Source organism: Lepisosteus platostomus, chromosome 4 (assembly GCF_059453375.1).
Source record: "Lepisosteus platostomus isolate fLepPlt1 chromosome 4, fLepPlt1.hap1, whole genome shotgun sequence".
Classification (NCBI taxonomy): Eukaryota; Metazoa; Chordata; class Actinopteri; order Semionotiformes; family Lepisosteidae; genus Lepisosteus; species Lepisosteus platostomus.
The window spans coordinates 67,461,578-67,489,438 of NC_142614.1; the positions used below are offsets into that span (position 1 = coordinate 67,461,578).

Consider the following 27,861-nt stretch of genomic DNA (forward strand, 5'->3'; position numbering starts at 1 on the left):
AAAATTGTAATTAAGTGTGAAACACATGTGCAAACTAAACCAGGTAGCTGAAAGCAAGATTAAAACAACATGCAGTCATTATTAACCCTATTATATTGCACTTCAGGAGCTAAAATGCAGTATAAATGGATTATAATCTAGACTGAATGCAACTGAGTGAATCATATTTTTCCTAGGCTTCAGCATTCACAGTAAAAAAAAAAACTATCCCATTACAGTAGTTATGTAAATGATCTTGCTTTTTTGATTACCTCTACAGCAACACTGTCTATTTTAATTAAAAGAAAAGTTCATCTAAATACCACCATCCATAACATGTGTACTAATCGCATGGGGGGGCTAACCGTCCCACGGTCAGAACAGCTCGACACAGTAAAAGCACACGGGAAAGACGTTATGGGCTGGTAGCATTTAAATCACCATACCACATTAAAACAGACTCCGCTCTCAGAGGCGCCCGAGAAAAAGGGTTCGGTTCAGTTAAAAATCCATTGCTTTTTGTGACAGTGAGGGCGGAGGGGACATTTGATCAACTGGGCTGCTTGCGAGTGGCTGTAATCCAGTGCTCAGATGGGTCTGTGTGTCTATGTGAATGGTAGCGTCTGATAGCCTTTTGCACCTTTGCCAGTAAACAGCCACCTCCTCAAAAAGCACATTTTAAAAAGTTGTTGTTGAGTGACGTGCCCCTTCCTGGCGCACTGACCCCTCACCCCTCCCCCCCCCCCACCCCCCTCGATCACGCTTTGGTACAAGTGCTGGACGCAGAGGACGCTGCTCCTGGGCTCCCTTCGTCCATCCACTTGTCCAGGCTCCGCCGCCGGGCATTCATGAAGAAGTTGCTGACAGTCGTCAGCTCCAAGCCCAGCTGCTGAGAGATTGTGATCTGCATCTCCTTAGACGGTCGCTTGTTTTCCTTGAAGATGGCGAGAAGCGTTCGGCGCTGGAGGTCAGTAAAAACCAGACGGGATTTCTTTGGTGTATTGCTCCTGTCTTTGCCTGGATCTTGCTCTTTGCGTTTGCATGCTTTGTCGAGAGGGGGAAAGGGAGAGAGAGAGAGTTTGATTAGTAGACTGAAGGTTGTCTAACACCAACTTTTATTATCTAGTTGTTCCTGTTATTTTTATTTGCCTAAGGCTTTTATCTTGAACAAATTACATTTTACCCATTAATTGTATATAGCTGGGCATTTTAATCAGAACAATCTGAGTGAAATACTTTGCTCAAGAGTACAGCAGCGGTGTCTCACTTGGGATTTGGACCACAGAGCCTTCCAATTACAGAGGCCCAATAACAATCCTGTCCTTTAGAGGTACTGGCATTTCTAATGTATTGTCCAAGTGTCATATTTGGAGAAATAAGCTGACCTTTCATTCTTAATCAAAAGTCATAATGATGTCTATTGTTATAATTCTAATTTACTGTGTTTATGTTATGTATAGTGAGGGCACCGCGGTTCAGACAAAATGGCCGCCTTCCCTGGACCTCACTCCCCAGAAGCCTTTGGGGAACAAGCTGCTGCTGCTGCTGCTGCTGCTGCTGCCCTCAACCACCTGACCTGGCCGAGGAAGGTGATTGGTCAGGTGAGCATTTAAAAATCAGTCAGTGCAGTGCAATTTCTGTTTGAGAAGGCTGAGGCTCTGTGGGAGACTTCAAACAGGACTGACCAAGAACCTGGAACTCAGGAACAAAGGAGAAACCATGAGCGCTTGACTTGGAGTCTGTGTGACTCCAAAGTTTTGTGTTGGTTGAAGGCGGTAAGCAGACTACCTGATCAGTTGCATAGTAAGGGACTCAAGAGGCTTAGCCAGGAGCTGAACCAGGAGCTAAGCTTTTGTTCTAGTTTATTTTGTTTTTGATGGTGATTGTGTAACCCCCACTTGCAGATAAAGTGCACAGTTAAACCTTGCGGCTTGTGTTTGGGGTATGTCAGTTGTCCAGGGACCTGCCTAATGATTCTTCTGTTGTGACCCACCCTGGGTGCAGTATAAATCCTACTTATACATAAAATTTCATGTTGGCACACACAGCTCCAGTCTTTGTGTGTGTGTGAACTACTCATTCTTGTGCTAATTTCTTTGTTGGCACACTGATGTGACATTAATCAACAAGGGCAGTGGCTGTTTTCTGTAAAACATCTGTGACTGTGCAAGACCTCAAGTCTCAGGTTCTTCAAAATATGGGAGGCCTTTAATTTGCTTTAGATTATGAATCAGCCAATGCATTTTTCCTAGATGTAAGTGAATTGCTTAACTGGGCATAAAATGAGAAAGATCATCCCTTTTCATTTGGGTTTGCAATTACTGCATGTAAGATTTTCACTGATGTATATACAGTTTGTTTGATTGTATTGCTAATTTGTTGAATAGAGACAAATTTACAGAGAAATTGTGGTGCTTTGTTGCCATTGCTTTGTATATTTTATAGTCTTAATTGTAAATTCACTTAATCTAAGCACCTATAGAATTATACAGAATTTAATCTACTTACTTTTCAGTAGAAATATTAAGAATAGGAAACTGGACATTGTGTGGATTACAAAATGCCACAAAAACATTCAGAAATGGGCTTTTTAGGTGTGTTCAGTAAAAGTCCATTCCATTACCTTTAGTCTTCCTGTTTAGCTTATACCTGTCTTCTAACTTATACATTAGGAAGCAAGAAGTCACCATGCAAAATACACACAGATCAATCCCTAAATATCAAATTGAAAGTAATGTATGGAATATTTTGTTTTGACTTTTTAATCAAACTAAAACTCTTATTTGCAGATGGTTACAATTCATTTTTGTGAAAAATAAATATTGTGCCAAGAATGTGGTGTCTGTATTAGCAACTCTTCCATGGAGATCAGCTTGAAAACAAAGAATGGTGGGCAATTATCTTAGATCAATTTAAATTACACTTCTGTGGCCAAGAGACTGAGATTATATAATTTCTTTAAATCCATAATTCTTTAAATACTACATCTGTTTCTAAAACATTCTAAATAATTATTTCTGTATAATACTCTTTTTATAACTTTTTATATAAAACTGCCTTTGCCTCACCAAGGCAGTAAATCACAATTCAAAAAATTGTCCAGTTTCTGCCCCTTTGTTCTCTCTTGTAAGGTTTCGTTAATTGTTATGGTGTGGGAAAGATAACTTACTTTTTGCTAATGATTGGCTGAAAGCCATGCCATATAAACTATGTATTTGGGAGATCCTCAATGCATGAATATCTTTCATGTGATGATATCAAGTGGCTACCCATGAAAGATACCATTGCACGTTTGAGAAACCCTTCTTCTGCAATAACTGATTTGTTAATATTATATGCCTTTACGCGACCGTAGATTTTGGGTGTAGCCGACCCCAAAGTTTAGTTTGTTCATTGAAATTATGCTGATTCTCAGTTATTGACAACTGTTTTTAAACTACCAAGATAACAAATAGATGGATTAATATGGAGCAAACTCAAGTAAATTGAACAGCCTCAGAAACAAATTAAATGTTGTAAATAGGCAGGTTGATAACTTTGACACCAATGTAATTCCTTGCCCATGGATAGCCATTTACACTTTTAAACCGTTGAGTCTTTCTTGTGATTTTCCTTATCAAGTGTGGCCATGGAAATTTGTAACTTCAGGCTATTTCTGACCCTTGTGTTGAAAACAGCAATCTCATTGGTATCCATCATGCATGACAGACACACTATGAAGACTAACAGACAGTTAACTTAGAATCCTGCAGACTTTATAATTATTGAATCATTAGACTGGGTTACTAGAAAATAAAACCTTTCTTAGACTTAAGGGGAATAATTTTCAGGTATTGTCACCGATTGTCTTGTGTGTGCGATCACCCTTTCAGTGTGTTATTGATTCTGGGCCAGGACAGCTCACAAACCTCAGTTGCTGGTGTCAGTTGTGACCCTGACTGGCTGACAGAAGGGTGAAATTGCAAATACAGTAGCAGCAGTGACAACAAGCAAAAATAAAAGATTCTTTGAACTTTTCCAAACAGGCTCTCTCTAGCCTTTCTGGAGGACAAGTTATGTTTAAATTATCTCTATCTTTACTTCACCTGTTTCCAGGCGACTGTGTTACCTGGACCTAAAGCAAATTTGTTTTTCAAGTCTTCAGATTTAATACTAAAGAAGTGAGCAAAAATGAGAGTACAATGTTAACAATTCTGCATGAGGTTAAGACGAGACAACATGAGCTTTACAGATAACCATGTATTTAAATAAATACTTGTTTCAGAAACCATCTCCATAAGAGACTGAAGCATTACTTTTAGATATTAAAATCACATCAAAGATGGCAAAGCTAGCAATGAAAGTAATGAAAGCATCCCTTTTCCATCTCCTCTGTCAGCAGTTGCTACTTAAGACAATGAAAATTAAATATGCTGTTCCTCACAAAGATGTGAAAATTTCCTTACAGTGAGCTTTTGATTTAGGTCTCTGCGATCAATATAGCACCTCCAGTGTGCTACTGTCTGGGTTACATACCAATGACACCGATCAAGGTGAAATGGTGGATAACTCAATGCTCAGCCTTACAGAACTGAACATTTTCAGCTTTCTATAAAGCCTTCCATTTAGATTGACACCTCCTGCTTCATCAACACCTTGTCATGGACTGGGTCATATAGTGGGTCATACGCTGTATTTAGTATTTCCCTATGAGTCGTTTTAAGAATTGTACCTTATTCTAATCAGAACTGTATCTCAAATGATAATGTAGGAAGGGGGGGAATGTAAAAAAAATTCTGAAGTGATATTCAAAAGGAATCAAAATAATGGAGAATTAAGATTTGAATTACAAATTTAAGGGTGTGTCATTATCTTCACTCTTGAGAACGTTCTCCTTTCTCACCCACTTAAAGAGAAATGACAAATTAATCTATTTTAAATTGTTTTTCATTAGTAGCTTATATTAATTATGTAGTGCAAGTACAATAAAAGCAAGGCTAAAAATAGCTGAAATAACCTTGAAGCTCTTGATGGGGAAAAATAAGGAGAAACATTTCAGATAAACTGGGTTACACAATGTCCATCTAGCACTATAACTTCACAATCCTCATTAAGCTCTCATTTTATTATTAATATATATGTTTAATATATTTATGATAAATTATAATTTCTTACAACCATCTTCAAATGAATCTTTTTGCTGCCATTAAGTGCACAGTTGGTTGTGAAGAAATAACACCGAATATTTTGTTTTCTCAGCTCCCTATTAACGGCAGTCCAGCACATTTGTCCTATAACATCTAGAATACTTTTTTTTCTGTAAAATGTTCCAGCATTCAGGGAATTAAATTCATTCTCATGCATCATGAATTACATATTTTAAGTGAAATATGAACAGTAAATGTCAGTTCCCACTGCATTTTCAAATGAAAAAGTAAGGTTTTCAGCTAGTTAATTTAAGACTCTCATCTGTTATGCTTGATTAGTTATGTGTAATTATTTGTAATTTTGTGCATTTTTAAAAATATGTACAAAAAATAGAATATTCAATAAAAAGCAAATATTTACAAATTCTGAAAATGCACTGACAAACAACGTGCATATCAATATTTTATTGGCATAAGATTAAATATTCATACACTTTCTTAAATCCTATAAACCACTGTTACTATGTTTACTTGCTTATATGAAATCACATGTATTTCTCTGCTCTTTAAGTACAGCATAAACACAGCATTATTCATTATGGAGACATGATGAAGATATCATTTAACAGCACTGTGGGGGGAGGAGACAAACTTTTCAAATGGTTTACTGTGATGTCTTTCAACAGTCTTCCTCACAGATAGATGCCCTGTGCCACTTGGGTTGTATGCCTGTATGCCTGTGCCTGCCTTGGTGCACTCCAATGAAGGAAAGCCTCAGAAATCAATTTGATTACCTCTCTGAATTAAGTATGCACAACTGAGACCAATCGGGATCAATATAAATCAGGTTAAGTACTCCATTGTGTACAAAACTATTATGTAAGAAGAGGCAATCTGAACCAGAATGCAAATAAACACGTCATCAAGCGGTGATGCATTTTTGTAGATGTCACAAGGTTTTAATGTACTTCTCTAGTGTTTGTTTTGTTTCTCTGTACTAATTAGCGGCAATCACTTGCGCAGCTTTGCTTGCTTTACCAGTTTATGATGGAAATACACAGTGCACAGAATTATTGTTTGTAATTAATGTAATTAACCCTATAACTAACGAATCATTAGCTTTAAGTGAGGACATTCTAAAATAACAAGTTCTAGTAAAGCTGACATTAAATTGAAAATGCATATTATTTTAATAGAAGTAGTTCTAAATCATTATAGCATCATATTACATTATAAGTGGTATAAATCTTCATCCAGAAACACCTAAACTCAGTCTATTTGTCCTTGTATACTACCAATATGCCAAGTCAGTGCGGACAAGAGTGTCAGCAAATTGAATAATATGACTAAGACTGGGGATGCAAGTCACTAAGAGCACACGTTGGAGGAGCTAAGAAAATAATCGCAGTGCACAGTGTGGACACCTGAACACCACGTCTGCAGAGAACAGGAGCAACAGGCCAACCCCCCCAGTCTGAGTGTCAAGGACACGCCAAAGAATGCGACTGAGAGCCGAGAGACTACGACCGGCGTCTCAACTAATACATGTATCGTAACAAATATATAATTCGAAATATTCCTCTTCTGAAGTATTCCAGCTGGGAATGTATGTTTTTTGTCCTCTGTCGTGCAGACATGCAGACTGGCAATAGAAGAGTGTCGAAAAAAAACTGCATTGCTTCGGCAGTGCGGACATGGAGCTCTCCGTGGTACTGAAAGCTAAAGTCTCAAGACCAGGAGCTGATCACAGATACCGCTGTACAATTTAAAAATGATGTTAATAACTGGGTTACGCAAGGCACATAGATTATCACTTAGCATTCCCTATGAGGAAACCGATGCTTATTTAAAAAATTCCACAGGCCAAAAACACAACTAAGACTATTCCAAATAGTTCCTTTTGTAAACAGCGCAGTAAAATGAACGGAAAGTTGTTAAATTTCAATATCTTAACATTTCGTCCACAAGGTGGCAGTGTACTCTTGACTTATTTATGAGAACAACTGGGCGTACAGAAGAAACGAACCTCTGTTACATATGAGGAACTCGTGTTGGCTGGGTAAATCCTATTTCATTTTCCCTGAGGTTCGCGTGTTTATAAATAAATCGAGCACAGAAGCGGAAGGTGACGATTGCTTTTTAAATACTAACCCAACAACCACGAAAATTGAACCTCGCAGACCTCTGTGTACTCTACGAGATTGTATTTAGACATTAATAAATGTTCAGTGCTTTTTGTTTTAACTTCGTTCTTATTTTTTTTTCTAAGGGATCATGGGCAAGATTATTTAAATTAACTGCAAAAAGAACCTTCTTAAAAGTAGCGAGTGGGGATTTGTTAAAGCTGTGTGAAAGCTGAGCTTTGCTCCCTGGAGTTCAGAGAACACACGACCTGGTAGCAGCGAACAAGTTCTGTACTTATAACCATGTTATTTTTCTTTTAACTGAGCAAACAACGAATCCCTGAAAGGGAGATCCCTTGGGCAATCGCATGTATGACCCCTTTTAAAATGGTACCTTTCTTTTAAACGGATATGAACACAATTTTCATCAATTTCCCTACGGGATTAATAAAGTATTACCTATCTACCTATCTATCTATGAACACAACTTTGAAAACACTCATCAAAAATCAGTATTATAAAGGTTAAACCCGTAGAGCAAGTGGAATCCATTCACAATGATCTAGCCAGTGTGTTTTCCTTAATGAGTTATGGTTATGAAGAGTCTGCTGATTTTTATACAATAAAGGAATATCTTTGGAGGCGTCCCTTTAGCTACAGCGGTTATAACGCTAACCCCAAAATAATGTTTTCACAAATAAAGGAAATACGAACGAAATTAGCACCATGCGGCTAAATGATTTGGCGTTGTGTTTTTTATTTCCCCAGAAATTTAGCAATACTGAATTTGCATGCTTAACAAAACCACGGAGCACCCGTCACCGCTCAAAACGCACTGTGTAGCATGATATACACTATTGTGTGTCAAGGCAGTAACAATGAAAATGGAATGTTATTAGTCGAAAAATTAATAAAACGAATCCGTTTGGTTTAGCGATAGCAGAAATGTAGTGAGCGGTAAGTAAAAAAATATATAATGGCAATGTTATGTTTTTTAGTAATTCAGCGAGACGTTATTCACCTATTTTCCTTATTAAAACATAGCAATTAAACTGAACTAAACCCTGTTTTTCCTTTACATATCACTTATGTACTAACTATAAGAGGTAGCAAAGGTAGCAAAACCCTTTAAAATATTATATGATCTCTATGTGAAACCAAACCCACCTCTGAGTTGTTTTTCACGTAAAAAATACTAGAAAACCTTATATGGTTGAAATTTTGTTTCGCCTTGTCCTGAATTTCAATTGGAGACGGCGATTGTAGAAAGTTATTTGCAGTTTCAAGTTTTATCAAGGCGTATTTGAATCAATGCAGTTGGAAAAATTAATATGCAATCTGTTGTCAGTTGAATCCTGCCTGAGGTGTAGTCTTTCCTATTTAATTCAAACGTATGTTGAAACTTTATCTACTAATGATTAACATCGTTGTCTATTTACCCAAGACACACCAAAGGTTCCTGGCGGTACCAGACGAGCAGGATTTAGTTTGTTTTCAGCGTCCCCGCTAATTATTCTTTCTTTCACGTTGCCCCTCTAATAAAGATTACATTTGACGTAACAGAAATAATTATTACAGTAAACCAAAAGCATAACATTCACATTTTTTGCCTCGGAATATACCTAATGTACCTACTGTAGATCAATCTGTATGTACCTGTATGTACAAAGAAAAGACTTCTTGAATGACTTTGGATAAAGACCAGACATCGCCGAGTTTCTTTTGAAAGAAACTGCAAGGAGATTGAAAGAATACAGTCTGAAATTAGATATGTTTTAATATTTGCTCGGTTTTCTAGGTAACATTTCTAGCCTGCGGGTGGAAATGTTAAGAAATGTCGTGGTTATTCATCTAATTGGATTGTGCAATCGGAGCAACCTGTGAAAAGGAGAGCTACCTGTAAATACAGCAAGGTCACTCGGTTGTACTTTTCCCAAACTGGGGGGGAAAAAAAACATCAGACTGCGCTAACGTTTGCTATTGTGGGTAACATTTACTTTTTTCTCTATTTCATGTATTACATTCACGATGCATTTATTGACACTGTTGCTTTCTGTCAAATAATGCAAAATAAACTTTTGGATCATCATTATGAAACATTACTCTAAAGCTTCATGCTTATTTTAAGCCGATGATTAAGGTGAACCCAGGTACATGGGCTTAAAATATTTATTCAATGCAAAAATACATTAAATCTTTACAGCCCACCGTGAAGATGTCTAAACTAGCAGCGTGTTTTAACAGATATACACTTTTTTTAATTTGGGGAAAAACTAATACAGTAATAACAAATTAAAATATTAATAAAAATAACAATAGAAAATATAACGTGTTTAATATACAGTAAGCCATTCTAAAACACTCTCCGGTTGTTCCTCATTTCTTTGTATATACAGTACGTCAGTAAATTTGATTCGTTCCAATTCCACATTCAGTCTACCAGCTATAATATTGTCACCTTCAGACATAAAATCATCTCATTCTAAAATAAAAAGTCTGCGGTTTCTGAATGTCCATCTTGGGAAAAGAGTCGTTAATTACTCTTTGTTTAGGTCATAAACGTAGCGTGGGTACAGTATGCATCTCGTATTCTGCTCTGCTCTCTGCGGCCATTTTGCAGCCAATAAAGGTGTTATTGTACTATACTGTACTCGACTATATGAGGCGAACTGCAGGCATGTAAATGTCCAGGGTCGACTTCGTCACTCGAAGCACAAACCTGTGCTTTATGATCAGTCTTGCTGGGTGCTGTATATCTACCCTACAATAAGAACTACAATTGTAATATTCAAGAAAAGCTTTACTTTGTTTTCGGTGAGGGGAAGGCAGGCAGGCTGGAAGGAGGGAGGAGTGGGGTTTGACAGTGTGGTTTTCTTATAGGGTAAGGTTAAATCGATGGGATCGATACCGAAGGTTTCCCTGGTCTTACATCAAACGGATAACAGCTTCTCTCGTCCATGGCTTATCTTTCCTCTCTGACAAATGCAAATCAATGGCATCCGAGTCTCTAACAGCGCACAGCCGAGAAAGTGCACACACGGGCATGTTGTGGTAAAGTCGACCGAAACACCTCAACGCCGCGGCCGGAGAGCCGTATTTGAATGTCTATAGTGGTATATGTTGTCTTATTTAACAGGAAACGGCTTTGCTTGAGAAATCTGAATTGGACTTTTAATGTTAAAAACATACGCGATTCAAATTTGATGTAGGAGCGTCTTATCTTTTTTTAAAATTTTAAATCAACTATCACGATCGTTTCATGGTGTTTTACAGTCCTAACTATAAATGATAACCATCGTAATAAAGCTTGTTTATCTGTTCAAGGTACTGTATCAGGTCGAAGAGCTCAATCAAACAGCTGCAGAGGTTGCATGCCTGCACTTAACACAGGGGCAACAGAATTAAAAATCTCGTGAAGGGTCATGGCTAATTACATATTCATATATCTCCTAATTCATGATGACCTCTGCCCTCCCTTAAACCCTTCCAGAACCTGAGCGGTGAATCCATACACTAGCCTGTGCTGCAACTGAAACCTCATTTTGATGTTTAACGTTTCAAGGTGTTGGTATTCAACACCTCACAGAAAATGATGCCCTGTATTTCCACATTCTTAACTGTTTTTCACCAGGTACCAGGGCAACCGAAGATTGTGTCAAAGTGGAATCGTCAACTGAGTTTGTTGTGGAAACTTGGCTTAACCTGTGTAACTGAGGGCCAAACTCCTGATGGGGGAGGCTAGGACCCCATACTTGGTGAAAAGGGGGAGCACCAAAACTGGAGAGGGGGGTGGGGGAGGGATTGAAAAACACGCGAGGAAGGGGAGAGAGGGACATGTGGTGTATATGGTAATTTGAGAAATTACTTCACAATTAGTTGTGAGTTGCGACAGCTGAGCTATATTAGTCCGGCTGCCCTCATGCCTCCCGGACTTTCGTTTAGAACTCCGTTAAGTTTTTTTTTTTTAAAAGCTTGAAAGGGAAAAAAAACAACAGACAACAGGATTTTCTGAACGGCTGCCAGAACAAATAAAGAAGGCTAAGGCATGCCAGACTTCATACTAGCCCACCTAAGAGAAGGAAAGCCAGTGGAGAGCAGTTTTATAAACGTTCATAAAGCAGTTTCTTATGAAACCGAAAACGTGCAGACAAAATGCACCAAAAGGGGGGGGGGGGGAATGTCAATACAAAGAAAATGACAGTTGCTGTATAGAAATCAATAATGTGCGAGTTATGAATGCACTGCTTCAAGATGAATAGTTTTTAAGGGAGACACCCTTGCTTGTGAAAGATTCATTCCTTAAAAAAATATTACGGATTTAACGTTCTCTAGAAAAGGGGGTAAATGTTTTACACTGAAAATGCATACATCAACATGTCAAAAAAGTCTAACCCTTAATGGGTCAATTACTGACACAGTTGCTGAAGGAAAGTACATAATAAAGATTCAAGTGCGTGGTATTTCTTGCAATAAAAGGAGTATGTTTCCTATACAAGATGATGATACTTGGATTGAAAGATCAGATGAAGAGAAATGCAAATATGTGAGATTTTAATAAGATTATAAAGCTTCAAGATGACTCAAAATACAACCCGAAAGAAGATGTTATGAAAAGAAGGGTGATTGTATTTAAAATGTCTGCTTTTAAACAGATTTGGAATGTAGTGAGAGTCTGTTCCTGTCACAGGCTAACAGAATAACAATTAATGGATTGGTTAATTACATTGATGGTAGCTGATGATTTAATCCAGTAAGACAGAATACTAAAATGATAAAAGGGGCTACAAAACACAGCAAAGAAAGACATAAATTAATTCCACACAGGAGCCGTATCCCACACAGACTATAATAAGGGGCCAAGGTTTTAAAACGTTAACTGACGGGTAGCTGCACTGTTCTTAAATAGGAACAATTACATTATAATCAACATTATTATTAGTAGCAATCATGTCTGCTCAAGAAAAAATGAATTAACATTGTGTATCTAGTTTTATCAGATATTGTACAGAGTATCAGGCCCTAGGGAAGTTCTCCATTTATATTCTGAGCTTTCGCTTTGAGATGGTTTGACCAAATTTATACTCCGGTATGAACACCAAAGCTCACTGAAATGAACAAAAACACACACATTCAAACCACTTACTACCGAGTACTGGCCAAATGCAACCTATGGTAAAAACACTCTTTTAAGACAAATTGTTAAAAAAGGGTAGCAGTGGATATATGAGCACAGCTCAGGGGCACAAGAGGCCACACAAAAGAGAACAAAGCACACCCAGATCACAGTTCGCGATCCAAGATGATTATTTCAATTATTGAGTGTTTCTCACACCACTCAGTTCACCATCTCTTGACAGGTAATTTTCAGACTCACCACAGAGGTGAAACAAACAGACAAAAAAAAAAAAAGCCCCTGTCTAAAAAGAAGAGGTCGATGAGTGCTCCAGCATGGGGAAAAAAATTAAATCCTCTCTCCAGTTGGAGAAGAAAAAATGGAATAATTTGTCATACCGTTCATGGATAGAAAATAGAAAATGCATCCACAAAAGAGAGCGTGGCATGTCACGATGTGGTCGAGCATATCAACCAAGCAGGCTCTTCGTCGGGCAACAAAAGCAAAAGAATTACTTTGTTAAAAAATCAATACAGTTAGAATCACCATTTTATATTAGAAATTTAAAGTGCAGTCGATATTTAAATTGATCGACCTCTACTCCCTGATTAGCCTCAGCTCTAGGAATAGGATCCCGTCCTCATGTGGATGTGCTTGAGACTGTCCTTATTTCTCACGCTACAGTCCACCAAGTCCGCCATTGGACACGCACGGCAACCAATTAACAAGTCAGTGCTGTTGTGTGTATGGCTCGGCGACCATGGGATCACTTTTTTTAAAATATACCCCACCCCATACATGCAACGCAGGATGAGTTGAACACTACTCAAGCCGTATGCTGTGAATGGCACAAACTGTATTGGCACCAGCAAACAGTAGGACCCATTCTATCTGTGCTCTTGATAGTGGCCAGCACTGACCTTGAGTGTCCAGGAAGCACACACACATCCCGGGCTAATATTACTCTTTAAACAGAAGCGCGCACACAATTTTACTGCAGCATTAATTTATATCCTGTCTATTGTGCTGCATTTAGCTGCATTAAAGTCTGTTGTCACACCCTTAGAAATAGCATGAGTTGAAACTAAGTACAGACTCAATTAGAAAGACAACTTGTGGGCTGAAACTAAACAGTGTAGGGACCCTTTCTGAAATGTTTCACTTAAATTTCCATTGGAATGAGGAACGGTTTTCCTTGTGAGGAAGTATAATATGCAATTGTACACACTGCATTTTGTACAAAATAATTCAATAGAACTTCTAGACTAAAGAATAAACCAAAACACAGTTGGAGATGTAATCATTAACTGTTTTTAAATTGCTTAATTATTTCAAAGGTTTCTGCCTCAAAGCAAAATTGAATCCTAATTTTCTGGAGAAGACGGTAAAAATGTTTGTTATTCGATAAAGGGATGCAGAGGTGCACACAATTTGTTTCACAAATCAGGATTCCCCCTGTGTTGTCAAGTTTGACTTGATAAGACAGCCACAGACAGGAGCATCTAGAGTAGTTTGGTGGTTTCCATAGCAAGCAGTCATAATAAAATGGCATAAGAAGTTTGTGTTGGGTTTATTTAAAAGAGCTAATCCAGTGTTTAGTAAATTGTGTTTCCTGTTTATATTAATCTCCAAATTAATCAAATTTTAGTCAGCTTGGGAATAGACCTTTGGGCTCAACTTGGAATCAGACGGGGGCTGAAATGCTTGATAGAGTTATAATATTTTAACTAAAGAACTTGCCTTATACTGGTATTGCCAGGATCTGTGTATGTACACTGACTGTCATAACGAGTGTGTGATATTGAAGTCCAACTTGCACAAAACTTTAGAAACCATTTGAAAACTACGACTCAATAGCGATAGGTTACACTTCAGCTACCTACACTGTTGCTTCGTTGGTCTTTCCAGTTTTAAAAGAGTAAACACTCTTCTCTCAGGCAGAAGGCAGCACACACATTTCAGAACTTGAGCTGAGATTAGAGAGACATGTGGAAATTCAGCACAAACAACATCTGACAGACCAGTTCTTTAAAGATGAGGGCCTGACAGAGGATAGGAGTGGGGTACAGGTGTGGGTTTACGGCAAATGATTTACCACAGCAGCAAGGAAAGGGATAAAACATAACAAGGGTGTTTCTATGATTATCATCTATAAGGAAAGAGATTCCTTGGGGCCATCTGCACGAAGTGACAGTGTTGTATGCAATTGAGTAAAGGCTCCAGTCACAACATATTGAAAATTAGAAAAGGGGAAACACAGTAGTCTGGTTGCTTGAAAATCCTGAAGTATTTTTTTAACCAGCGTTCAAGTTGTTGTTCATATCAATTTCACATCAAATGTTACCGTATCAAAAAACAGCCTCTTGAAAATAAGAGCTATATTATCAAGAGACTGGTGTGATGAAGGGAGACGGAAACATTTATTCAGATGGGGTACATGTCAAAAGCTCTGGAATGGGGCAAAATCCCAAATCCCGAGGCTCCAGGACACAATCGGTATGGGAGTATCTGGAGAGGAGGTTCCAAGTCCTGGTCCTGGAAGGCCAGTGTGTCTGCAGGTTTTCTAAGTATTTTAAAGCAGTAGTGCCTTAAGAGCTGAGAGAAATTTGTCAATTGGTCCAATTCAGCTAATAAAGAGCAAATTGAAGTAATTTTTAAGTCCATTTCGACTAAACACCTGTAGACTGGATCAGGATTGCAGACCCCTGATCTAGAGTGAAATGTGAATGTTCTGATAGATAAAAATAAAGTATTGTACGTATTAAAGATAGAAGGTGCATATATACAGTAATTAGTTTATTCAATTTAACAATGTCATGCAAGGCAACTGGAAGTTAAGATTTGATTTGTAAAGTGATGATGACAGTAAACACATGGCCAGGGTAAACTAAAATTATTAAAACTAAAAAAGTCGCAAAAAATGAATCCATTGGACTCCTAAATTGCCTGATCTTAATATTTAATTGCCCTGGGATGAGCTTGACAAGTGTGAAGAAAAGTGCAGACAGCAATTAGTATGCACTGGAATCTGAGGCTGAAGAGACTGACCTTCACTAAACTGAAACATGAACCAGTGCTGGCTAACAGGTACATGTTGAAAATAACTGTTTTGGGAACATATCAACAGTTTGCTTTTTTTCTATGTTAAAGGTCTTTACATTTTGATAAAAAATCACCTTTTCACCAATTAATGAAATCCTCAGTCATATTTCAGTAAGAAACTTCTTAATTCCTTACTTTAAATCTTTCTTAATCCCTTCTATGGTATATACTGTGTATGGTATGTACAGTATCACTGTAAAGATTCTTTCCTTAATTATAGCACCAATCTCGTGCCTTATTAAAAGTGTCAAATGTCATTAATAATGACAAAAGTTCTTAAACATTCCTATTTTGTCCACGTGACATACTGTATGAATGGGCTGTTTTAAATTTAAAGTGAATTTTAAATAATTAAATTCTGTACTACAATTGCATGTGATTTTCCATGTTTGTGTGAAGCATGATATCTTCCATCACCATAGACATTATTTGATACTATAGCTAAAAATATGTCATTAAAATACAATAGAAATAAAGATACACACAATCAATTACAATGCAAGGCCAAGAGCTACTTGTACACCACAAAACATTGCTGGTTTGGAAAGGACCGCAATTGCATAAGAGTAATGTTGAGGGGGGAAAAAAAGTGTTTTACCAGAAATCATAAGTCGCTGTGCTGCCTCATCTTGATTACAGTAACTCCCTGGTAAAGACAGGTAAAATTCATTATTAAAATACAGGCCATATTATTAATGCGGTCTAACAAAACACCAGGAATCATTTCAGAGGCTCTTAGCAAGGCATACTTCATTGAAACCAAAGAAGCAAGAGTCAATAAGGAAATGCAGGTTAGTGAGAGGCAACAAATTGTTTCAAAACTGTGTAAACTTTCATAACTTTTCAACAAGCGTAACCACAGAGCACAGACACCTACCTCTGCTATTGAAGAGCTACCAATGCAACTTTAGTCCAAAGGGAAGAACATGCTTCTGAATGAAAATTTGAACACAAATTGCAAATACAAATCGGAACAAATATTGCAAATAAAAATCTGAACCAAAATTGCAAACGAAAGCCTGAAATGAATCCCATGAAATGTGTGAAACATTACGTGATGTCCGAAATGTTTGAGAAAAGTTCAGTACATCCATTTCTTCTCTTGGCAAAGGATGCTGATAATACCATCATCAAATGTGTCGCAGCACTGAGCGAAACTGAATCACCAAGGACAATGTTCCACCTCTGTCCAAGGACGGGTATCCATAGCTTCCTAGACCAAGGTCTTTTTCAGAACACTTCCAAAACGTCCAGTTAGAAAGTTCATTGTACTATGACAGAGAAAATACATTTTGTTATTCTAGAAATGGTTCGGTTTCTAAAAAAGACAATTGCTCTTCTTGGTTAGTGAGGTTTTAACAGTTTAATGGTGCTATTTGCATATCAAAGAGCATAAAAATGATAGAATTGAATTCCACTCTACAGACGTAGTTTGTTAAGAAAGCAGGCGATAACCCTGCCATGTGACTCTGGCAGCAAAGGGTCTTTATTCAGGATATGGGAGTTATGTGACAACTGTAAATAGCAACGTCTGCATTTCTGGGGTTTAGAGACATTGATAGTGTCTCTTTGCACAACTCTCCAGAAGGCCTTTCGTAAGAAACTTATTTCAAAATAACACTGAACCCCACTGTGACATCTTGCATTCCTATAAAATGTAGGTGATAATTATGTAAGATTAAAATTTCGTATCTGAATTTCGGATTTGAGCTCTCCTTTGTACAACTTGCACTGAATCTCTCATTTGCTGAAAATTATAATTGCATGGTATATGTGTATGGAAAGCTCTCATATTGAACACAAGATTTAAGTGGTTAAAAAAAGCATTTGTTTCAGAATTTGTTTGGACAGATGTTCTTCTTCTATGGTTTATAAGGAAATGTAGCACATTTTCATTTACACAGGAAAATAATGGCTTGACTCTTTGTAACCTGTGATTCTTGGATGTTCCTGCAGGCAGGGCAATAATGAATCTAAAGACCAGTGAAGAGACCAGGTGCCGGTGTGGGGTTTTGAGATGTTACTTGAAGCAGTTTATTTCAGGGACAGTCTGTCTTTAATAGACATTTTCTATATTTTTTAAGGTGATTATGACTTAGAAAATAGTCCATGTTCACCAGATCACTGCAGAGTATCTTAAAATGCTATAGTTATTGGTTTTGCTGATACTTCCAATGGACTGCGTTTATGTAGAGTATCTTTTTAAGCACATAAACAACAGTTACGAATACAAACTTCAATTCTAATGCAGTAATGTTACTTTCTGCTTACCTTACTACTGATCTGTTTCTGCTTTATCAACATTTTGATGGTTTGCAAATAAGTAACCAATCTGTCTTTAACTCTAGAATGTTATCTAGAGATTCTTTGACCTTATTTAGGTCTATTTTCTTAAAATAAATAAGTTGCGCTGAGAATAAAAATACTAATGGAGTTTTTTTCTCTACTTTTTAAAGAGACTTGAAACTGCAAGTGTTTTCAAGAAACTACTGTACAAATGTGTCTATCAGTTCTTTTTAACTGCGGACACTTTCTTTCTCTATGACACATTTTGTTTTTACTATTCCTTTTTTCCCCCATATTATATAATTTAATTAACATTTTTAGTCATTCGTTGGACAATCCCATTTCTACATCTCGGCAACATATAGAGAGTTTGACAAAGGAATGCACAATTCCACATAAACTATCAGTGAACAGTTCAAAACAAAATAACGATTTATTATCAGATTATTATTGCACAACAATCGCAATACTCATGATATGTGTTTAGAAAAGATAAAAGCTGCCTCACATATTGTCATCAAAGTCGAACTTAAACCTACAACTGCATGATGCCTCTCTTCTCTATTAGCACTGCTTTCTTAGCAAATGGAGAACAGGCTTGCCAATATATTTCCAAGATGACTCTTCCAATTACCTGTTCAGGGATCACAGTATATTTAGTTACTCAGAGGCCTGACTTCAGAGGAAGATAATGTGCAACACAACACCACAGTCAGTTCTTCTGCACATAATTTCTCTGAATATTCCTAGCACGGCAGTGTGCTTCAGTATATTAAAAATGGGCTGATAATAATGACGGGATTATTTTTAAATCAAACTGCAGGTGCCTGACATTTTCTCACATCTGCAGCAAATTCTGTTTGGCCTTAATGCAAAGCATTACTGGAAAGAATTACTGAAAAACTAATTGGATTTTGAAATTCTTAGAGAGCCAATTAAACTTTCAGATGCCTTGAAGCCTTGTGTTTTGAAGCCAATAATTTGAATCATTTTTTAATTAACTCAGTAGGAAGACACTGTAATTGTGTTGGCATGTAAATTACGTTCTTTTTCACGAATTTATATCTTCCAGTTCTTTAACTGATTTATTGGTCTTCATTAGTTCCAATTAAGTAATTAAGAAGCTTATAAGATTCAGGATCTACAGAGGAATATGGTGGGAGAGCCATTATTGCTTTTGACAGCTAGGTTGCATTGTAAATGACTGTCGTAAATTTTTTGTAGCCTTAGTGGCATATCAAACAGGATTTAAATACACCTTAAATACACTTTTTGGTGCCGTTTAGATGCTGATTGGCAGTAGTTAAAATGTAAACAAGCAGAGCATTTTTGGATTTAAACAGGACTATGCTTTGCACTTTACACAACTTTGGCTGACAGCAATCAATAATCCCATTGCAAAGTCTCTTTGGTATGAAGCCAGGCAAGCAAGATGATCTAACTGCTCGTGGTCTAACCTGCCTAATCTGTATATGTCAAAAAAAAGAGAGAGAAGGGTGCAGCTTTTGTTACTTGCTGAAACATCATCCATAACAAATGGGTTTAAAAAATTCAGATCTGAGCAAGCCATATTAGTATGAAATGAAGACATTTAACATGATCAATCTAAATGGGTATTGGCAGTTTTTGTACATTAGAGCAGAGTTCTGGTTAGTACTTGAGACGTAAACATTGAAGGAAAACCGCATACAGTACTAGAGGTTGGTGGCCAGCAAACCAATACTGCTTTCATTGCTTTCCACTGCAAATCCAAGTTAAAGGTGCCCTTTGACAGGCTCAGTTTCAAATAAATATGTGTATAGCTTGTTTGCATTAAAGACATCATTGAAGTGCATGGAAAACATGACAAATGAAAGTCTTTTTAATGGGGAAAATTCCGCAACTGGATTATAGTATGCCAAGCTTTCCAAGCGGAACTGTGAAAGTATACTGTACTGGATGTACTGTTAATTCAATCTTACAAAACACAATACTGTGACAATACCATACGATACAATACCATATAATAACGCCATAATAACGTAACTCGCGTTGTTGATATTATTTCCTGGTGAGATTATGAACATCCGTTGTATTTATTGCTATCTTTCTATCTGAAAAAGTGCCGGAAAAAATCAAAACGTGAGCTTGCTCATTTACGCAAAGTCAGCGTCTCACGCAGCAATTAATACAGTTGAGTAACTCCGCAGACAGCTGGACCAAGGCAGTTCTTTTTTTTTTTAGCAAACAATATAAATTCCGTTGTTAATATCGTTATTACAAAGAAAACAACTGAATCAATAACTAAAGATCGATTTTGTGGTCATTATTAAAATAATTGGCAATGGACAATCCCTTGTAACAGGAACGTTATCTTTGTCGTTTTTTAAAATATATAGTTTTGTCCTTGAAGCTGAAAATTCGTTTTTTATTTTTTCACCTGCAAGTCCGTTAAATAATTTTCGTATTTCCCCCCTTCTAATGAACAGAAACTAAACTAAATCAAAACTTAACTCTAAATATTAGTGTGGCAAAACAAATGGTTTTGTTTTTCTAAAAAGCGTGATAGTTGTATACAGTATGTCAGTTTAAGAGTTACCAAGAAGAGCATAATGGTTTTTCACTAAATCGTACAGCACCCCAGCGCTTCCACGGTATTCAGATACCCTTTTTCATAACTCTCAACGGATGACTTATTACGAGATTTTAAGCCAGCGTTGAGTGAAATCAATTCAATATTTGCAGATTTGACTGCGTTACACGTCAAATAAATAGCACCGCTAATTTTCTAACCAACGTGGCTACAAAAAGCAACAACAGAGTACTGTAGATCATCGACATTATAACCAGCAGCGATGGTGATATGGAACACAAAAACTGTAGCTCCCTTTTCTTACGGTCTTCGCGCAGCAGGTCCTTATTTATGCCGGTTGTGAAAGTGTACGTGTACTTTTTGGATGCCCCATGCGGACAGTGTGACTTGAGTGGGGGTTCAGTTAAATAACCCCCATGGGCACCATGAGTCTAATCGCAGCCTACCGCACCGCACGCTCCCGATCCTGAAGCCCGCGGAAAGCGACCTGCAAAAGGGGCCGACACCAGGCCGAAGTTGAGCCCAGTGCTGGGAAGAGACTACCAGCGTCAGCTTTACTGGAAGCAGCCGGGATCAGGTTCCAAATCAATGAGAACTGGGTCCACACGTTTATGTTATTGTTGCCAGCATTAATGCCCTTTTAATCTTCAAGAGATTATCCGCATCGATCTACATCTATATACACACATTTGTTTTAGAAAGTGACATAACCACACGATTGAAAGATTGGAATAAAAATAAACGAGGGAAGCTTCCCCCCACCACCACCACCATTGGATCTTGTTCCAATGTTTTCGTGTGCCTTTTTCTTCCTTCCCTCAATGCTCTCTGGGATCCTACATTAATGCATATTTGGAAGGTGTTATTATTTCACCAGGGAATGCTAGAGGCAAGGACTAACAACAACACAGGGCTGTTTAATTATTAATTTTACTTATTCAAGCAAACAGCCATAAGTGGTTGAAAATGGGCTGGCAGGAAGAGTGTGTTCCTTGCTTGGAGGATATGTAGTTCAAGGATTAAAAAGCATTAAATGGTCCTTTTATATTCGCATTGAAATACATACAAGTGTATTGCAATACCTGTGAATGTACAGTAAAATCCAAACAAATGAATCATAAAAAACCCAAAGCATATATTGTATAGCCTATAATTTAGGTTCACAAAAGTATGTCCACTTAGCGAAATCGTCCTTGAATCAGGGCTAGTGTATGTCATGTAATCTCTTGTGTCGTGTCGCACAGTGATTATTCCACATTTAGTGGCGTTGCACTCCACGAAACCTCAGCAGGTCTCCCAACACTGCGCCCAAGAACAATAGTCCGGGAGTCTTCAAAAACCCGATCCCAAGTGAAGGCGGATCTTTATCTGCAAATCTTTCTTTTAAAAAACATTCCGCTACTGATCAGTGGTGGTCTGGCTTGCTTGTGCTTTCATAATAAACGAGTTCGTAACGATTGAGGCTTCAGAATGCTACTGTTGTTGTGTTTGGTCTCCTTTTCATGCGCAGAGCAAAACGCCTATAATTGCTTGATGATGAGTGGCGGTTGCAACGCGTGCGATGTACTACGATTAAACCTTTTCGCGCATTACAACGCCAACATGGTAAAAAAAAAGGCATTGACAGCACCTCGGCGTCTACCTGATCTTGCATGTAATGAATTAAAGAATGAACCACATAAACGCTTTTCATAATATTAGCAAGAACCTAAGCAGAAATTCTAAATCCTTCCCTCGCAGTGATACTCTTAAATTGATCAATACCAATTATTATTCGTGCTTGTTTGTAACTGGAAAGTGGCCTTCCATATTTTTGAGGCCCTTCGCTAAATGTTACATTGGGCGTCGATGTATCAAAAACGAATTATTTAAGGAAGGCCTATACAGCTGTGAGCGCACAATGACTTTCTATACGTATTTTGGGGATATGAAAGATTTATGTTGCCGAATAAAGAACAAAGGCCTCGCTCTCAGCTCCACATCTTGCCTGGTTAACCCAAGACAAGGTGACGTTTCGGCTCTGAGTCATGCAGAGATTTCTATCAATAATTCATTGAACCGCCGCGGCCAGGCCCCCGCTTTTCAATCCCCACAGCCCCTCCGCACACATAATACCTTCCCTCCAAAAACCGACCGAGGCGTGTAGCACCATCTGTGGGTTAAAGATCTTCCTAGGGAGAAAACTGCAACACAAGGACCCCGGTTTAAAATAATTAGCGTTTTTTTTTCTGCCCGAGGCAGGGTCCGGCGTCACAACCCAAGAAGACTCCGCAAATATTGTACTTCAGAATTATTCGAGCAATGTGCAAAATGTTTCATTTTTCATTTTGATCATGTGCGTATGTACTTGTATAAAACTATACAGTATGCGTGTATGGGAGTAAACGGTCTATCGGGTTAGCTAGCTGCTAGCATGAAATGATGTAGATTCTTTAAAGATCTTACAGCGCGTGAAAATTCAATATTTCACAAAGCGTGTTTCAAATACAAATACTGTATTCATTGGCAGGGTTTATGCCAATATCGTGCTGCATAAGAATCAACATCCACGATCACTTACACAAGATACCCATAGCATAAAATATTTTTCAAAACTAGGTTGCTTTGGCCTAACAACTTGTATTATTAAAATTATTTAATGATTTTATTTGCCCTTTTTTCTACGAAAAAAGGAGGCAACATAATTAAAATGCATTTAATCTTAAGGCACAAAGGGCTAACTCGAGCACCACAGTATCCAGCAATAAATGTTACATTGCCTCAGTTTCAGTCTAGGAAGTTCTAACACATTTCCCATTGTACAGTCAGATTACCGACTTTCTATTACATTATTATTTTTAGCAATTGATTTATAATGTTATATTCAGTCATTAAAAATGGTCTGAACATCTGTAATCGCGTTTACTTTTTCATATTTAACGTGTTTAAAAAGTCGGTAATCTCATATGTATTTAGGAACCTGTTTATAATGTTTCTATTTTTAATTTGTTGTGATCTGCACACAAACCTAATAACACTGATTTTATCGCCAATAAATAATATTTGGACTCGTAGTTTAATCATAACTGAAATTGTGAAAACGTTAACATGAAAGCATTTTACCTTATTTTTTATTATTTGTATCTTAAGCGGAACAAAAGAAATCGTTGCATTAAAGGTTCGTTTTTCTATCGCTAGAGGGCGCACAAACCTTACAATAAAACTGTTCACGGTACAAATCCAAATTTCCTCCCTGTTTTCTTTATACTATTAATGTTTTTTTTTTCCAATGAATCGGATAGTTTGGAACTGATTCAATATAGCTCATAGGAAAGCACTTATCTAAGCATTCTTTGAAAACTAGTTATGTTTTAAAAGCAAAGCGTTGAACTAAATGTTGGGTTTGCGAGGGTCGTGTTACTTTTGCTGGAAGCGATAATCTGAAGAAAAAAGCATTCCCAACTCTGCTTTACATATAATGAATAAGCAAAACTTTCCGTTGTTAACAAGCGAGCAGTCCTCGTTGTCCGCACTGTTTACAAATATTTCAGGTGTACAGTCCAGGTGTACATCGGCACGATCCACATTCTACATTTTCTCTACAGAGAAAATAATAATAATAATTCGCGTCAAAATGAAACGCAAAAGGCCTGATTCGCGACGTCCCTCAAGATAGAAAATGATCATTCGACACAGATTTTTTTAAATGTATTGTTTAAATGCCTTGTATTGCAACCTGTCTTCGCTAGATATAGCTGAAGCTATCATTCCAGGCTAATAGCAAGAAGAATTACGTCTCGGGCAGCATGTCTTCAATAACTCCGCTCAAGACACAAGAGACGTCCCAGTAAAAGCCCCCCGAATGTCATTTTGCAGAAAGACAAAATCCTCGACAGGTGAGCCCCCTTTAACCACCTTCAACCTCTAAATAGGTCAAAATGAAAAAAAAAATGATCCTTTACATAACAATACATGAACACAAACGCATAACAGTACATGCATGGACGTTGTGCATATACAATCCACCTTGTCACTAAAATAGTGTTCCTTTACAAATGCAATTTTCGTTCAGTTTATCTAATAAACTGAAAGCAACGCAGAATCTAGAACTTAGCAGGAGATGCTATCATATTTCTTACAAATATCAACAACTCTTGGACTATCTGAAGCCATTTATCAATATATCATCTAAACTTTGCTCAGACAAACAGGTAAATGATTAAAACTGCGACGGCTAATAATTGATCACATTTAAATACCTACTAAAATAGTTTTTTTTAATAAATTTGAATAATTTAACAACATGGAGCTTACTGTTTATAATGGGGGGGAATCATTACAGGTCAAAGTCGTACAGTAGGGTTAAAGTAGAACTTATTCCGTACCTCGAACTCTGTTTTAGTGGAAGGTTTCAGAAACATGGATTTGCAAGCTGGGAGCAATTCCGTAAATAGAGCTCTTATCAGGATACCTTGTCTTACCTGCTAGCCGTAAGGCCGACATCCTCTGGAATTCGGGTTCTTGAAGCCATTTCCACATTCTCCTGAAGGTCTCCCTCCCAGATTTAAGTTTACTCCAAGGTTTGGGGTTCCTTAAGAGGTCGGAAAGGGTCCCCTGCGAGCGACACAGCACCCGCTGGGCGAAGATAGCCTGGGGGATGCTGTACCGCTTCAGTTCCGCGGTGATCCGCTGTGCCACCTCTTTGGTGTTGATCTCTTCAAGCTGCCCCGAATTGTTACCTTGCGTTCCAGAGGAGGAGGGCGGTCTGTCCCGGCTGGAAGCCAACACGGGCCCGTGGGATTGAGGGTGGCCCGGGTGACCAGTGTGGTGCATCCCGTTCAAATGCGGCATCATACCTGCCGAGGGGCCACCAAGGCCTCGGGAGAGGTGCTGATCGCCCCTGGCCAGCATGGCAGTGTGGGCATCGAAGTTGGAGCCCAGCATCTTGTCGTGCCCGTGGGCGCCGTAGTTGTGGAGACTTTGCTGGGTGTTGTGGATGGAGCCCAAGCCGTTGCCGAGGGGGCTGCTGGCCAGGGGGGATAAGCTTTGACCCATCCCTGTCATGTCCTTATGGTAGGGGCTGTAGAGATTGTTCATTGCTGGTAAACCCCTCTCGTCCCGCATCAGCGTGAAACTCCCGCTTACGTTCCCAGAGAGACGCTGGTGGTGGTGGTGGTGGTGATGGTGGTGATGAGGGTGGTGGAATTTGTCGGACACCGTAGAAATGGGGGGTAGGGGTTGGAGTGGAGTTAGCGTGGTGTAGGTGCCGCTCATGCCCATCCCGGGCGGGGATGTGTCGCACGGCATGCTCATGGCGTGATGAAGCGGGAGAGACAATTCCGGTCGGTACTCTGCGGCTCCGTCCAGGATCGTAGCCATGCTAGACACCATAGCGGATCTTGAAGATGCAGTAGCCAAATCCTGATGTATCCGTAAAGAAGCCCCCGTGTTTCGGTCGTGGTGGGGACTGTGACTGCTCATCAAATCCTGCTCATGGCTTACTCCACCATGTAGATTGCCAATACTGTCCATTGTCATCTCTGGGTTCATGGCGTAAGCATCCAGATCCTTGGCCAGGCATCTATAGGCGTTGTAGGCAGTCTTCATTCAGTCCATTGATCTATTTTATGTTTTTGTGCCAGGGATGAGTTTTATTGGGGTTTTTTTTCTAAGGCCTCTCGGGTTTTTGAAATAAAAAAAAATTACCGATCTCTATCAGACGGGCCAGTGCTGATTCTCGCCATGTCCGAGCCCTCTCCTCCTCCTACGTATTCTGTTTAAGCAGCTGGAGCTGTCCAGGATGGGTTTGCTATACGATCACCCTATCCCGGTGGAGGGGGGGGCGGGGATTTCCTGCTAACAGACGTCTCCTTTATCCAATCGCCACTCTTCCCGTGCTTGGCTGAACGCGTCCCGGAGGCGGCTCGTCCAATTGAATTCTAGTGGGGGAGGGCGCTCCGAGTTTTCATGCTCGGTTGACGATCGCAAGCAGCCCTCGCATCTGGACTCTAACGTCAGAAAGTCTGGATTTCTTTTCAACTCACAGTAACCCTTTCTTTTCCCTTTATCTCTTACCAGATAGTATTCTACAATGAATCACTTGCTTAGCATTACCTGGATTTAGCTGTTCCTTAATATTTACCATAGATTAGGACAGCGTCGCTATCTTATCACAGCGGTGAATGATTACTATTTACGTACAGCCCTGGCGACGACTTCTGGACGATACTGTCCTGGTATTCAAAAAACAAACTTGTCGTATATATTAAAGTAACTTTGTGTATACGTATATTTTTTATTTACATTTGCCTTATAAGCGATGCTTTGTTTGAGTCATTTTATGGGAGTCGTTTTCAATTTCTCAAAAAAAAATCAAGTTCTGAATACGAAAACAGACATGTATTCGGCTTGTATAGTTAAGGCAGAGACATACGCACTCTTTTTTTTAATGCCTATTAAAGTGCCGTAATTCTCTTTTTCGCGTATCTCCGTTTTTAAAACACAATTAGATTGTGATGTAAAAATGTTCAAATGAAAGCTGAGTGCTAGATCTTTACTTTCTTTCGGCTCACAGGTGACTTAGAAAAGAAACGGAAAAGCTTGTGAATGTTGTCGTGTAAATGAACACATCTCTTCTTTTTAATCACACTCACTGATTAAATCACGGCTATACAAAATAAGCCTGATTCATGTAGTCATGTAGTCCATAACTAAAAAAATAACGTTGCAGCATGATTTTAAAGCGACTCTTGTGAAGTCTTCTGGAGGCTGAACTATTGGCCGCCGTACCATTTATATTGGTAAACGCGCTCTTAATTCAGACGCGGTTAAAAACTGTACTATACTGTACAGGACGCAATATGCATTAACTATATTTTGAAGTTTCTCACAAAGGCACACCATGAGGTTTGGAGAGGCACCAACCCATTTCTGTCCTTAAACCACAAGGGGATGTTTCTTTTAAAAGGACAAAAGACGATTTGCACACAAATAGCACAGGTTCCATTCGGATTTAGATTTTTAAAAGTAACAGATTTCTTCGGAAGCAGGTTGCTCTCATTTGCCCTGGGTGGCGATTTTGACTGAGATTGCGCAGATGTTACCATTGTTTAAAGAGGCTGTAATTAAGGACAGGAGGACAGAAGTTTGAGAAGCGTGACCTATTTTCCTTTTGATCAGCTGTCAAAAGAAGAGCAGGGGGTCTTCTTCCACAGAGGGCCTTCAGCCAAGCAGTTTCAGCTGTCAGGAAAACTTGAGCACAAATTGGCGAAGTCGCCACTTGTACCTGCAATGAATTTTCGCTGGCGGGTTAGTTTTCAAGTTTTGCCATCACATTATTATTATTATTATTATTATTATTATTATTATTATTATTATTATTATTATTATTATTATTATTATTATTATTATTATTATGTATCGTATGTGTACGAAGAGGTAATTCTGGGGTATCAAGAATGTTTCAGAGAGAACTTTATCCGCGTTGTTTTTCTGCTGTTGTTCTGTTCGTAACCTTATGTTTGGGGAGGAATATCCAAACCTGGAATATTTATACGACAACAATGAAAGACCGCAGTTTAC

The 27,861-nt window shown here is 38.4% G+C and overlaps 1 protein-coding gene across 3 annotated transcripts; it reads right to left on the reverse strand.

Annotated features, from left to right (window-relative positions):
* Nucleotides 1-733: 733 nt before the first annotated feature.
* onecut2 (one cut homeobox 2) lies at nucleotides 734-27,592 on the reverse strand. 3 transcript variants are annotated; one of them, XM_088630373.1, is made up of 3 exons: nucleotides 24,762-27,592; nucleotides 16,042-16,089; nucleotides 734-1,023 (listed from the first exon to the last, which is right to left on the reverse strand). In XM_088630373.1, exons 1-3 carry the CDS (start codon nucleotides 25,885-25,887, stop codon nucleotides 737-739), a joined length of 1,461 nt encoding a protein of 486 aa, XP_088486499.1. In that variant the 5' UTR covers nucleotides 25,888-27,592; the 3' UTR covers nucleotides 734-736. The 3 variants fall into 3 exon arrangements, with proteins under 3 accessions (XP_088486499.1, XP_088486500.1, XP_088486502.1); XM_088630374.1 differs by lacking the exon at nucleotides 16,042-16,089 and having other exon boundaries at nucleotides 24,762-27,591; XM_088630376.1 differs by lacking the exon at nucleotides 16,042-16,089 and having other exon boundaries at nucleotides 809-1,023; nucleotides 24,752-27,592.
* Nucleotides 27,593-27,861: the final 269 nt, after the last annotated feature.

Bases quoted from the DNA above. Each gene is read 5' to 3' on its own strand.
- onecut2 (XM_088630373.1), bottom strand. From the start codon at position 25,887: ATGAAGACTGCCTACAACGCCTATAGATGCCTGGCCAAGGATCTGGAT. The intron at 16,090-24,761 runs GTAAGACAAGGT...TGTCTTTACCAG, and splicing joins GTCGGCCTTACGGCTAGCAG to GGAGTTACTGTAATCAAGAT. The intron at 1,024-16,041 runs GTAAAACACTTT...CTCTCGACAAAG, and splicing joins ACAGCGACTTATGATTTCTG to CATGCAAACGCAAAGAGCAA.